We start from the raw sequence: 13,563 nt of genomic DNA, 5'->3' as shown, positions 1-13,563 counted from the left end.
ATAGAAATGTTTACATGTTATGCAAATTGTATAAATTTAGGAATATAAACCATTACAAGGGAATCATCGCTAGGAAATAGATAAAAGAAAATTCTATTTTCATTTATGCCTATTTGTATGCTACAATATCTTCTTTATTATCCCTAAAGATATGAATGCTAAACCATAAAGAAATTGATTCATTGTTGCGTATCATATTACTTTGATGTATTCAAAGTATGAAATGTAATTTTCTTAATTTTCTTCAGTAAAACTAAGCACAATATACAAAATATACAAATTACACAATATTCATATCTATTGGATGAAAGATGGTAGAAAAAAATAATTAATATATCGTATAACAGAGTTTTCCTTTTATACATAAAAATTGGTGCTTTATTTAAAATAAACGAAAAACTGCTTGGTCAAATTAATACAAACCACCAACAAAGAAAAATTCTTTCTCCACTAATGTCATCTGAATAATAGTTAGTCTAATAATAGTTGTCAGATCTGTCTCCATATACAACTGATTATTATCCTAATAATTCTAAATTTCTTGATTGAATCATTCACTTTTCTAATATATCGATGATATATTCAGCAATGCAAGATATGGATTTTATTTGTAATACGCATTCGTAGGATCAACTGTCTAAATAACACGATCTTAGAGAAAAGCCAATGAAGTACAAAGTTTACTCAAAAACAGCAATTTGTCGCTATACCTTTGTATACACATACTTTTATATGTAAAAGAAGAACCTGAAAGGTGCCTACAGTGGCAAAACACGAATACAACTCGCGGTTGTGGGCTTTAAAAACGAAGACAACGTACTGGTTGTAAAACTGAGGTCGCTAGTTACTTCCAGGAAGGTTACCAGGTTCTTCTTTGCTGTTTTTACCGACTTTAATTGAACCTTCGTACAACTCAGAAGGTCCATCTATTTCTCTTTCGCAGTATTCCTCTTTCTGCTTCGAATCTTGCCGGCGGTTCACTCTCCGACAGAACTCTACGAAAGAGTTTATGCCTTTATTGCAACGATGCATCTGGTACACGTCTTCCATTGCCGTTTCAGGCTCGCCATAAAAAGACGATATCACCTACATTTCGTGAATCTTGGTCTGTATCTTCCAAGAACGATGTATAACGTGTGATTTCGTGTTTTCAGGCGTAAAGAAGAGAAAGAGAGGAAGTTTACGTAGACCGCCGCTCGAAAATATTTGGACACTTGCTTGCTGTCGATAGAATATTATTAAATAAAAAGTATTTTAATTGTTACATTGAAATATTGTATAAATCACACAGGTATTGTTGCTACATGAACAAAACAGAAACACGAAGAATACTCGAATGCAATATGCTTGAATACCTCTTCGCTTCTTTCATGTTTATGCACAGTGCAAGAAAAGAATCGAACTAAAGTTAAAACTGCAACGATAAAAGCAGTTGGCAAATCGTTACACCGATGCCCTGTGATTTTCTTAGAGGAAAATCACTTCGAACGTTGAATCGTGCGATTGGAAAAAGCCATGTAATGTTCTTATATATAAAGTTAACCTCTCGCGAACCAGTGGTTTTACCGTGAAATCGGCATTTTATTTTACCTTTTCTAGTGGTTTTTCTTGGGTTTGAAACAAAGTTACGTTTAGTTCTTTATTTGTAGAACTTGTGTCTTCAGCAACTAGTTTAATACGGAACATTACTGATATCTTCTTTGTTTTTGCTGTTTGTATCTATACTATACTGTGTCTTTTTCTATTATTTATAAATGTTAAAAAATGCACGCACGCGTATAAATTTGTATGTCTTTTAAATCTTTTATTGTCATTTTGAATTTTAGCGAATTTCACGTGATCCTCTGATTTCACTGAGTATACCAATAAGTTTACTATAAGATTAATATATTTTTTGAAACTTGTATATACCTATGTCAAATTTTCTTCTTTTCAAGAAAGATACTTCTTGATGCAGGCTGCAAAGTATTTATAAATTATAAACAAATTCTAAAATTATTGTTAAAATAATTTATTTTATGACGTCGTAATCATTGTTGCAGATATGATTGTGACATACGATTAATTAAGATCTCTATCTATCTTAGTACCTACTTAATGCGTTTCTCATTCTTTTGTACCTTTTGCATAACCATATATTAAGAAATGTAATTTATATATCTCCAGAAAAATTTAAAGCGAACCAGTCAATTTCTAAGACAATAAATTTCTACTCTGGATTTTTTCGAGATTACCTCAAAATTTGCCTATTTGATTCACTATCGAAGAAGAAAGACGATAAAAGAAATTTGAATCTGATAAACATCGCAAAAGACCGCGCAATCGTAAATTCGGATCTGATTGAGCGGAAGATACAATCGGAAGAGAGAATCCAGTGGATCGTTTGATGCTCCTGTAAGAAACGGGGAACTCACCTCTGCACTTTCGACCAACTTCTCGAGACGTGGGATTATAGTATACTTTCGGTTCGCTCTCTCTTTTCCCTTTGCCCTCTTTCTGTGGAAAAAGTTCTTTTCTTGACTCGTATAACGTAGGTGGGTGCCGGTGCCCTCCTACCTGTGTTTCTTTCAAGTTACAGCCCTTCTGGCTAAACTTCTGGCCCATTAATTTACATTAGGACATTTTTCAAGAACCCCCGACGCCCGTGTACCTTAAAATTGGCGAACTCTTCTTTTTCACGGCGCCCCGTACCCTGGAATGGCCCTCGAGTTGTTCGTGTTTCCCTTGTCGACGTTACGCTTGAATTCTTCACCATTAAACGGCGAAGCAGAGAGGACAGGCCATGTGTGTCGGATAACTTTATTAGCCTGTATATCTCGCTCTTTTATTGTTTAGAGGCGTCAATGGAAAATAGTGGCCGACCGTTGTCGCGACTTTTACACGGTGACATTTTTATTGGACGATGACAAAGTTCTCAAATGAATTAGTGAGCAAACTATATTTATAATTCACGCGCCTATCTCGATCGGAAGTTCTGGATAACCAGTTCTATGGGATGAAAGTACGCGAGGGAAAAGTAAAGTGCTTTCGTAAAGCGTACACTTTGATAACTTAGAGATCGTTTTGCAATTATGCATGTTCGATAAATTGGATGCTCTTTAGAATATGCTGTTTGAAAGGATGTGATTATAACACATGATATTAGCCGTATCTATTAAATTCATAAATTAAATAATAAAGAAGACTGCGTTGAATATAATAATTCCCTTAGAATTTATCCTTGTTTATCATTTTCTGAAAACAAATAAGTTTATAGAAATAAAGCATTTGCTTTTTTTGAAAAGCTCGATACTAGTCACGTATCCAGATATTGAAGTTGTGAAACTTAGAAAATGTGGAATTAGTCAATTTGGTTTCTGAAAGGAGTACATGTAACGGGTAAGCGTCAATAGTAGTCACGGCAATTATGGTCAGACATCAGAATAGAAATTGACGGGGAAATGAATGTACAAGAACTTAAAAACTCATTCAGAATTGCGTGAAAAGATTTTTGACACAGGGTTGATATATTTTATAGAATAGCAGATTGAAATAAACATTTTTCTTCCACATTCTCCAACTCCTTAAAGTAGTTTACTATGTACATGAAGAAATCCTCAACTCTATTCTTGTCTGAATTTTACTTGAGGAAGCTTCTCCTTCTATTGTTGTACTACATTTTACACAATACTTTACGTATTATTTTTTTAATGTCCTGATCTTTTTCAGTTTTTTAGCAAATATTTCTAGTGTACTATTTAGAGCTATTAATTGGTGTATTAAGATATTTTATTATTGACTTCTTGATGATTGGAAAAATTTAGTGCTGTACTATAAAATATATATTAATGTTATAATATAAATGAAAGTGTTATGTACATGTATCGTATCTCACGAGTAAGGCAACAAGCAATTCAATTTGATTACATTTATGACTAAAATGAATTAATAATTGGTGTTTATAATTCATTCATATCCGGGATATTTCTTACTTACAGGAACGAATTGATTACTGATAAACATAATTACCAAATTATTATACATTAGTATTATTATTACATTTTAATTATTTCATAAACGTTAATATATCGATAATGTCAAAATATTCTATTTTCGTAATTGAGTTATTGGAGAGGCTATTTCTCATAAGATTAAGTTAATTATATACACCATTTTGTACTGTACTATTTATGTAAAACGAAATATATATATAAATATAGTCGTATAGGCTATCTAGATTTGAATTCATAAAATATATATTATCCGTAGTTATAATAATTTTCTCTCATTATAAACTGGTTATCTATAAATACCTGTTCTTAATACGATGCGGCGTGATTTTATGAAAAGTTTTTCAGGATTGCTTTAGCAATGTTACTAGCAATCTGGCTGTATTATAATGCAGTAAAATTTACGATGAAAATTCACATCATGTCATTTAAATACCTCAATACATATTTCATTCTACTAATTAAAATGATTAATTAAAATGATCAATACGTTTTGCATTTAGATCATGTTTTAGGATACTAACCGAAATTAATATGAATATTGACACGTAACTTCAAAGCGTATTCATTGATTTAATCAAAGTCACGCAACTGGACAATTGAGATTGACGTGGATATACTAACAATTGAAATATTGTAACCATATTCGCATTAGTTTTTCGTATTATATTATCGTTTCATTTAAATACGTATATATTTTTGTTATTTAAGTTATAAATGTCTATATTGACTAAACTATGAATTATGGATGGTTATTATTGCATTCATTCTAATAAATCTAAACTGAAACAACTCATTATTAGAATCTTATAACAATTATATTTACATTAGCCAATTTTCTAATATTGATAAAAAATGATCGTATTTCAATTACACACACTTTTTTAATATAATTCCAGAAATCGATATACATGCTATATTTGTTTTATTTTTTTAACATGTAAATAGAATTCAGTAAAGAGAATACATACAAAAAAATCTATCTGTGTCAATAATACGATCCTAGCTAGAAATTCAATTTATTTTAGCAGAAGTAATTTATATATTTCATTCATATTTATTAATTTCATGCTATTTCTATTTGATTTTATTTAATTACTTATTTTATTCAGTTAATAAATATGATATGTATTATTACATGTATATGATGTATTATTTCCTAGTACGTTAGCGATGCATTATATTCTTAGTACCTCACAACATATTCCAGCATGTTAAGAAATTATTGACTTTATTAATTGATCAATCATAGCTTTCCTTGTTAACATGTATCAGCTTGATGCAGACAGAGTGTAGAGTATATTACATCGAAGCCTAATAGTGACATACATGTAGAATCACCGAGGCATCTTTGTCGCATGTACTCAGATTTTCAAACTCAATTTCCTCGAAAAGGAAACCTGGTATACACTGTAAACCTCTTCGGTTGCAACATAAATTACGTCGTACCTTGCATACAGTGCATACCATAACTATTTTACATTACAGTTTCAATCAGTTATACATGTTTCTTATTTCACGGGAAATAAAATTACACAAAATTTAAGTTTAATTCCATTTTGTATCTTACTTTCATTTATTGTGTAGTTATATAAAGCAACACATATATTAATAAGCAACGTATTCTATATACAGATTTGTACAAATTTCGTAGCATCAACCCCCAGATATAAAAATCCTTTCTAAATCAAACGATTAACGAAAAATATTTTTTAACTGAGTTTAGTTGCAGAATGTTATATAAAATGTAATCTACAAAAAATCTAAAATCTGACTCATAATAGAAAATGAATTAAAAGAATTCTAATCTATAGAATTATATAGAAGTTTTATACATATAAAAAAAGCTGACAGTTAATAGATTTATCAAACCATTAATATGAAAAAGCTACGAGTTTTTCGGCATAAAAATTTCATAGTCATAGAATTACAAGTATTCCATGTTAAAAAAAAGTACCTTTACAGAATTTAATAGATAACTTTCCATAACTCATGCTATCAAGAGAACTTTTCACAGTTCAGAACCACAGCAATATGCTCGCCAGTAGAATCCAAGCATCCAATTGCTACGAATCATTTTTAATACGTCACGTAGATTACAAATGATCCTATTATCACGCGGAACGAGTTGGTAAATGTTCCAAAACGACATTCCCATTTCTGTTTCAGCACACTCTAACGGGCCACTGTGGGAAGGTGATGGCGGCGAAGTTTCTTGGCGAGCCTTCAAAAGTAGTTACTGGCAGTTACGATCGTACCCTAAAAATTTGGGACCTGCGTAGCAAAGCGTGTAAGTAACCAGTGCCAAACAAATAGCAAGCGTTTAGCGTACACAGTATACTGGCGCACTCTTATCCTTAACCGTAACCAGAACGTTGTTGCGCTATAGACAGAAAATAATGTACGGCATTACCAGTAATCACGCTCCTCATTATTGCCATTAGTCATGAATAATGCTAATATACTTACTAGCGTCGTGGGACAATAAAAGGTGCGCGACTCTGCCTCTTCGTATGTACGCCTATTACGAGCCATAAGTTTGAGGCCACCCTTAACTGTACTGTACGTGGACGAATTGTTTTGAGAAAATTGAACGACTGTTACAGAGTTTACTAACGACTGTAAAATCAATCACCGTGTTGTAGGTTTGCGTAGAAACATGAGATGAATTGCTTAATCCATTATTCGTTATCTCGTATTACAGAGTCTATAAATGACAATAGAATTAATTAATAGGGTGCACTCTATTAATTATATTATTTATATTATAATTTGTATAATATACTAATATTTAGTTAGTTCTTATATACATTATTTATATTATCAATTAGTTAAATTAGTTAAATAGTTCTACCTGTAGATAGAAGTATGGATACGTAGAAATATTGTAGTAATTTGAAGAGAGTAATTGATTTTTACGATTACAATTATAACATGTAGTATCTCCATGGATGGTTGTCTCTTTTTTCCTTTACGTAATTGCCTATTTTTTTTCTTAGATAGTTATGTATTTTTTCTTTTTTTACATTTGAAGTACTGCGATATTGCCTTGTTATTGATACGTGAACTAGATCTTGTTAGTTTAATCCGTAGTGGAATAAAAATAAGGCACTACAAGTGGAACAGGTCAAAGAATTGAACATTATATATATACATATACGTATCTTCAACCATTAAAGCGTGAAATTAATGCGAGCGAATGTAGAACTACTATTATCATTGTTTTCGTTTGAAATTCTTCTACGGTTTAATATTCTAATCATACGCGTTTTAAAGTATCCTCAAGATAACAATTTTTACTAGTTGTTGTATTCACGTATTTGCGCCTAAATTTATGGTTTTTGAATATATAAGATAATATAATAATTTTTAATATTTATATTTTATATAAAAGTAAAGTGTTACTTTCAGTTTAAGTATATAATAGCATTGAATTATTTTAAAATATTTCTAAATAATCTATGGATAAATTGATACAATAAATTAATTTTACATGTTTTAATAGATTACAATGTCTCGTTATATTAATATAGTCGGTTACTAATATAAAAAATTCTTTGCAAGTGGGTAGTTCAATTTCCTCGCACCTTTATATTCGATTCTCGGCATCTTCTCGCTGCTTTCCCTTATTTACGAGCGCCCGTAAAGCCATTACACGCCTAATTCGAATCATCAGGAGGCATAACGTTGCCGTAATAGAGGAATCTAAAATAGCGTCGACGATGTTGTGCGATAACTTTGCCGGATTATGATACATAAAAGAGAGATTATTTCATGTAAAAAAATAAAAAGTTCTATTGAATATAAAAAGAGCCTCATTTAGCGTGTCTATAATACTCTTACTTAATTTATAGCGTGATTTGCGCCTAGCATTATGGTTATAGCTATTACTTAAAATCAAAGAATAGTAAAAAATACATAAAAATGTTACTGACACTGCTAAGATTATTCTATTCCTGCAAGTAGTAACAATGTCACGTGTAAGAAGTGATACCAAAGATTTCTCAAACGAGACTTTGGCTCTAAGCCAAAATGTCCACAAACTACGTATCGGTGACTGCAAGAAGTTCGAGGTTCAAAAGCAACAAACATTACTGAATCAAAAACGGTCGAAAAATGGAAAGAAAGTTATTGATGTTACTAAAGAATACTTCAGCGACTGGAAATATTTCAACGTTTAAGAATGACGATACATTCTGTTCATAAAATACATAAAGTGTGGAATTAAAAATACAAAACATTTTTTCTAGACCTAATATAAACTTAACGTTCAATTGTTGCGTAAAAGTATTCTTCGATCTTCCAAGTCATTAAACACTTTTACACACTTTCAAGCAAATATAAACTTCACCGCAATGATCATAATAGTTGTCGGATCATATTATTTTTATTTCGCTTGTAGTTCGTCACTGATTATAATTTAATGCTCGAACTTTGGGATCTTCTTAAGGATTTTTAATATATTCGGTTGGAAGATGACTGGTTCGTAAAAGGATCGAATAAAAGTGATCTTTCGTTGCGTCGTCACTTCGTGAGATTAATTAAGACGATAACGTTCTTATCAGCAGTTAGCGAAATCTTTTCGAAGTTGCTTCAACCTGCAGTTTTCTTGTCGGCAGACGAGCTTTTGTTCTTGATCAGTGACGGCTCTAACGGATGATGTTTTTCGATAAAAAGGGCTCGATAAGAAATTGGTAAATTCATGCAGGATGAATGCGCCCATTTTCAAGGTAGATGGGACGAACGATTAAACGGAAGTTCCGACAAGAAGAAATTTAATTTAGATCAGCATGTAACGAGACAGCCTTAATTCTGTTCCACCGGTTTTAATATAAAAGTTTGCAAAGTTTTTTGAATAGATTATTTGGCGAATCGCCTAGTGTCTTAAACTGAATATTTTAGCGCGAAAATTTTAATGAAATGCAAATTGCTTGTATACAGACCGTTAACGAAGATGTATAATACGTGTCGTTGTTGGCAAGAAAATTTGATTTTTATTTTCCTCTTTTTTCTTTCGAACTGTATTAAAAAGAAGCGTCACGTAATATTTTTAATATTCATGTTTTATTCCCCACCTAAAGCAGCGAGGAGGTTTTGAATTTTCCCTGATATTTTGTTCTAAAGAATGAAAGCAACGTAATCAGGTAACACGTCAGGTTTTATACATGTTCTAGATTCGAATTTGTATAAATGATTGCAATTTACGATATTGTATTGGATGCGTGCATAAGTTTATGTGGATACTTCTGTATAATTTATTTGCAAAAAAGAGGAATTGCAAACTTTACTGTACGGTCACTAATTTTCCTATATTCAGATAGAATCTCTGCAAAAGAAGATAGTAATGCAATTTTTTATCGGTTCAAGAAAAAAAAAAAGAAAACGATTAAGGGAATAGTAAAAAGCTATGATCCTGTCACGTTCATTGAGGATCATTATGAAATATATTCGCGGTGCAGCGACGAAAGCATGATATATTTATTATTCAAATATTTACCTAGAACAGTCAACAAATCCACGGAAACCACCATCGCATAGAAATAAAACCATTAGTTTCTATCTATAATATCAATTTGTGTGCACGCGGCAATTGTCAGCCGCTTAGGTGAGAAATATTCTGCTCAATAATGTTTTCAATACATGATTCCTTTTATTTTTTTTTTTCTTTATTAGATGTCACCTCTTATCTCTCGATTTGACATATCTTCCCATTGCAAAATTTCAAAAGATTACATATTCTTCTTTTTCTACTCCATGAAAGATTTCATTTTTAAAACAGTTTTTACACATTTGTCTTTTTACATACTTTCGTTATCTGTGTGGCTTCTATGTAGGTTTTCAGATTTGTTTCAAACCTTACCAACATAACCGTGATAATCCTGCCTCATTACGTATAACGATAATTTTGTACAACACGTAATATATTGACGAGACTTTACGTCATGCAATTAATTTTAGAACGAAATTATAATGTTTATAACGGATAGAGTATTCCACGGTAACAGTTAAGTCTCTTTTCGATCATTTACCTACAAGTTCTCTGTCGACAGGTCGTGTGGCAACAATCTCGGCAACTGTGGGTAAATTTCGCTATGATCCTTCAGTCGAATCTTGCAAATTAATACGACCGGTGTACTATCATCCACGGCAGGCTACATCGTGTATCCTTTGTCAATAGAACTCCACCTACCATTGGGGGCCGCACATCACCCACAACTTCGGCTACCTCTGTAGCAATGTTGACCAGAGTGTAAATCGATATCTCGAACGGGGTTCCTCGAATGATATGGTTTCACGAGATTAGTCAACCGTCCATAGGGATCGAATTGTAAATTCTGCATACATTTGCAAACTATTCATGCCTTTCGTTGGTTCGCGTTTCATATCGGTTGATCATGTCCATTCACCTCGTTCAATTTACTTTTCGTACCCTTTAAAGTCGCCCCTATTTGCTGAAAGAGTCTCACCTACTCTGTACTTCGCCGCGGCGAATAGCCACTTTCACTCCGCCACTAAATTATCACTTTTGCCCCTTTCTTCAAAGCACCGCTTATCACGTAAAGATCGCGGCTTGAAAACGTGCAAGGGTCTAGCTATATACCGTTGCTGAATCTTCAGCTACGATCTGTATTTCTTTTTCGGGATACGATCGGTTTCGAACGGTTGTAAATAATCGGCTTATCCCTTTCTAAATCATCAATCCGATAATAAAAATCCTATTCCACATAATTTCCCTGGAAATATAAGGAGTTTCGGTGAGATTGCATAACGGAGGAACGAATAATTTTTTACGATAAAGGTGAATCGAAGCAATGCGATAAAACTGACACGAGGGAGATCACGATTTCTGGAACATCAATTCCCAAATTCGATCTCGAGTTCGATTTAATACACCGCGGCTCATGAAAATATTTGAATACTCATCGAATTTTATTATTTTATTTTTACTCATTTTATTAGTATTTTATTTTTTGTGACTTATTATATCTTTCCTCAAATCTGCGAATATCACTCATATTACGTACACGTTTGTCCAACGACCGCTGTCTCTGTGTACTTTCAAACTCTGCAGATAATCCCAGTCATTCTGAAATCACTCTGTACAGCAATACTGGAACGGAGGATCGTGTACTCGTTCAACGCAAAAAGTGGAGTTCTTTTGCTAAGTTGTCCCAAGCGGATACGAGCACTCGATGAATCTAAACGCGGAAAGGCGAAACTTCAATCCTTTTTTTTTTTTTTCAAAAACAGCGCAAGCGTACTAGTGCGAGCTCTTCTTTTTTCTCTTCCAATTCGACGTTCCCCTCTTTCTTCTCTTCTGTCGTATATATTCTTTACACGTATAAATATAAAGCTGGTTTAGTAAATCCAGTAGGACACACTTGAACCGTTCGCCGAAATTTGTACGCTTTCACGAGTTAAATCCAAGTTAATTTCACATAGGCGGAGATAGAAGAACCGGGGGCAGGTTGATACACACAGACACAAGCCGGACATTCATTTTGGTTCAGGGTTCTCACGCTTTTGTTGTGAACGCGGTCCTACGGGCAAAATAGTGAAAACCAAGCCCGGTGCTATCACAGAAAGGCGGACGACGGTGGAAGAGATGTACAAAAGTTTAGCGCAAATAAATCTCGCTACGCAAGGAGCGGACAATGGAGAACGGCGTTGCTGAAAGCGCGTTTAAGCGTGAATTATTGTTTAGCCAGGACGCTTTAAGACAAAAACCGATGCTTAAAGTGGATCAGCTGTTTTCTATCGGATTATTACCTATCCCTCTTCGCTACTCTTCCTATCGTTTTGTTAATGTTTCGCAGCTGCACCGGCTTACGGGTACAATTGCTGCGTTTCTTCCATTTTAATTGGAATATTCCTGTTTATAAACAGCAAATAGTTAGCAGAGTCAGAATATCTGGGAAGAGAGATGAAGATTTATCACTTAAAGTAGTATCATTTCCTTATCTTCCTCGCCTTAAATAATTTTAGGATAATGGGTAAATGGATTATAGTAATTGTTCCATTCAGAATATTTGATACACCATAAAGTCGGAGACTAATGTAGTTTCGTGTAAATAAGGGATTCAAGTTTTGTATCGTATATTCTGTGTTCAACTTTTTATATCTTCTCTGTTAGGGAATTCTAGGAATGCTTATTCATTACTTAAAGTACCAATCTATGGGACGCAAGAAATAATTTATTTCGAAATTTACTGGTTCCTCAATATTATCTTTAAATTTATATAGCAAATTTATATCATTCTATCTTTATTTACAAAAACTAAAGCTCATTAATTCGTCCTCGTTACTTTTTAAGTTATGTTATCGTAGATATTCTAATAAAGTTCGATTGATGAATAATGATAAATGGCGTCATTAGCTGGCAGAGAGTAATTTGTTTCCTGTTTTAATAACTTTTTGCGATTCGCTCATGGTTATATCTGAAAGATCCATTACTCATTCTTGGAAATCATTTTATACCATATGTATGCTTTTATGGCAGATGAATTGCTTGACACAAGTCGTTAGAAATGTAGATTAGCCTCAAAAACTCACAAAAGAGAGCGTGTTCGCGAGATTGAAAGCGCTCGGAAACTCGCGTTTATAGTTAACTGTAATCCATTGAGAACCCTTCTCAGCTAATACGGGTAGCAGCAGGAAAAGTGAATCGACGACGAGAAACGCTTAGGTACCTTAGACTGTACTTCAGTTGCTCGAATCCGGAAACTGTTGCTGTTTGTAACGTGTAACGGAGGAAACGGATACAAAGGGCATAAAATGTGTCTATAAACTTCGCGTAAATGTATACGAACGTGCAATTAATACTTACGCATCAGCGAGTGCTGTAACAAAATAATAAGAATTTAGAATTCAGTTGATTTTATCAAAGTAAATTATAATTATATATCACTGGAGAAAGTAAAATAAACATAAGAGTTAATTTCTATTGCAAATTCTCAAAGAATCAATTGAGGTTATAAATTAATTTTATATTCAATAAATTTGTTATATGAATTGGACCATATGTCTCAAAGGAAATATAATTGCTACTGTTAATTATACTAGTTTTATATTATACCATATTTTCTTGGATACAATGTCTAATACTTATTTACGACGTATAGTTATTCTTTACATCTTTTTCTTTTAATTAATTTATGTACGTATTTCTACACATATTTTCAAATTTACTATTCTTTTTTTTATTTTGCATAAGGAAATTCAAAGGAAATAGGCAAAGTATATACATATATTGTGTTATACTTACGACATCGATATGTTCTTTCAAAAAATTTACCTAAATTTGCATTTAAATATTTATAATAAAATCTTATGATAAAGATTATTCGAGAATTCAATAGTCAGTTATTGGGTTTGGAACGGGGAAATCGCGAATAAAGTTAAACAGCTGACTATGCCCAAACTGTTCATTCGTACGATTGCAAATTTTACATAGAACTGCCCGTTTTACGTTGTCAATGGTGATCTATATTAAATCAAAGATGATTTACTAGCCGATCAATTGGCTTGTCGAACTTACCGCGACGATACGTCGCGTCGGTTATTGATATCGCTT

General features: G+C 32.8%; 1 protein-coding gene across 3 annotated transcripts in view; it reads left to right on the top strand.

Annotated features, from left to right (window-relative positions):
• LOC100749628 (autophagy-related protein 16-1) overlaps positions 1-13,563 on the top strand; it is a 608,083-nt gene that overhangs the window by 564,431 nt on the left and 30,089 nt on the right. For all 3 annotated transcript variants that reach the window (XM_024364655.2, XM_003486176.4, XM_033318636.1), the window contains one exon: positions 6,159-6,279. In XM_024364655.2, the coding sequence (XP_024220423.1) occupies positions 6,159-6,279 (121 nt within the window). The remainder of the gene's footprint in view (positions 1-6,158; positions 6,280-13,563) is intronic.

The sequence above is a fragment of the Bombus impatiens genome, unplaced genomic scaffold (assembly GCF_000188095.3).
Source record: "Bombus impatiens unplaced genomic scaffold, BIMP_2.2 scf_0102, whole genome shotgun sequence".
In the NCBI taxonomy this organism is placed as follows: domain Eukaryota; kingdom Metazoa; phylum Arthropoda; class Insecta; order Hymenoptera; family Apidae; genus Bombus; species Bombus impatiens.
Note: the sequence above shows the minus strand (reverse complement) of the source record. Positions and strands in the feature narration are given on the sequence as shown.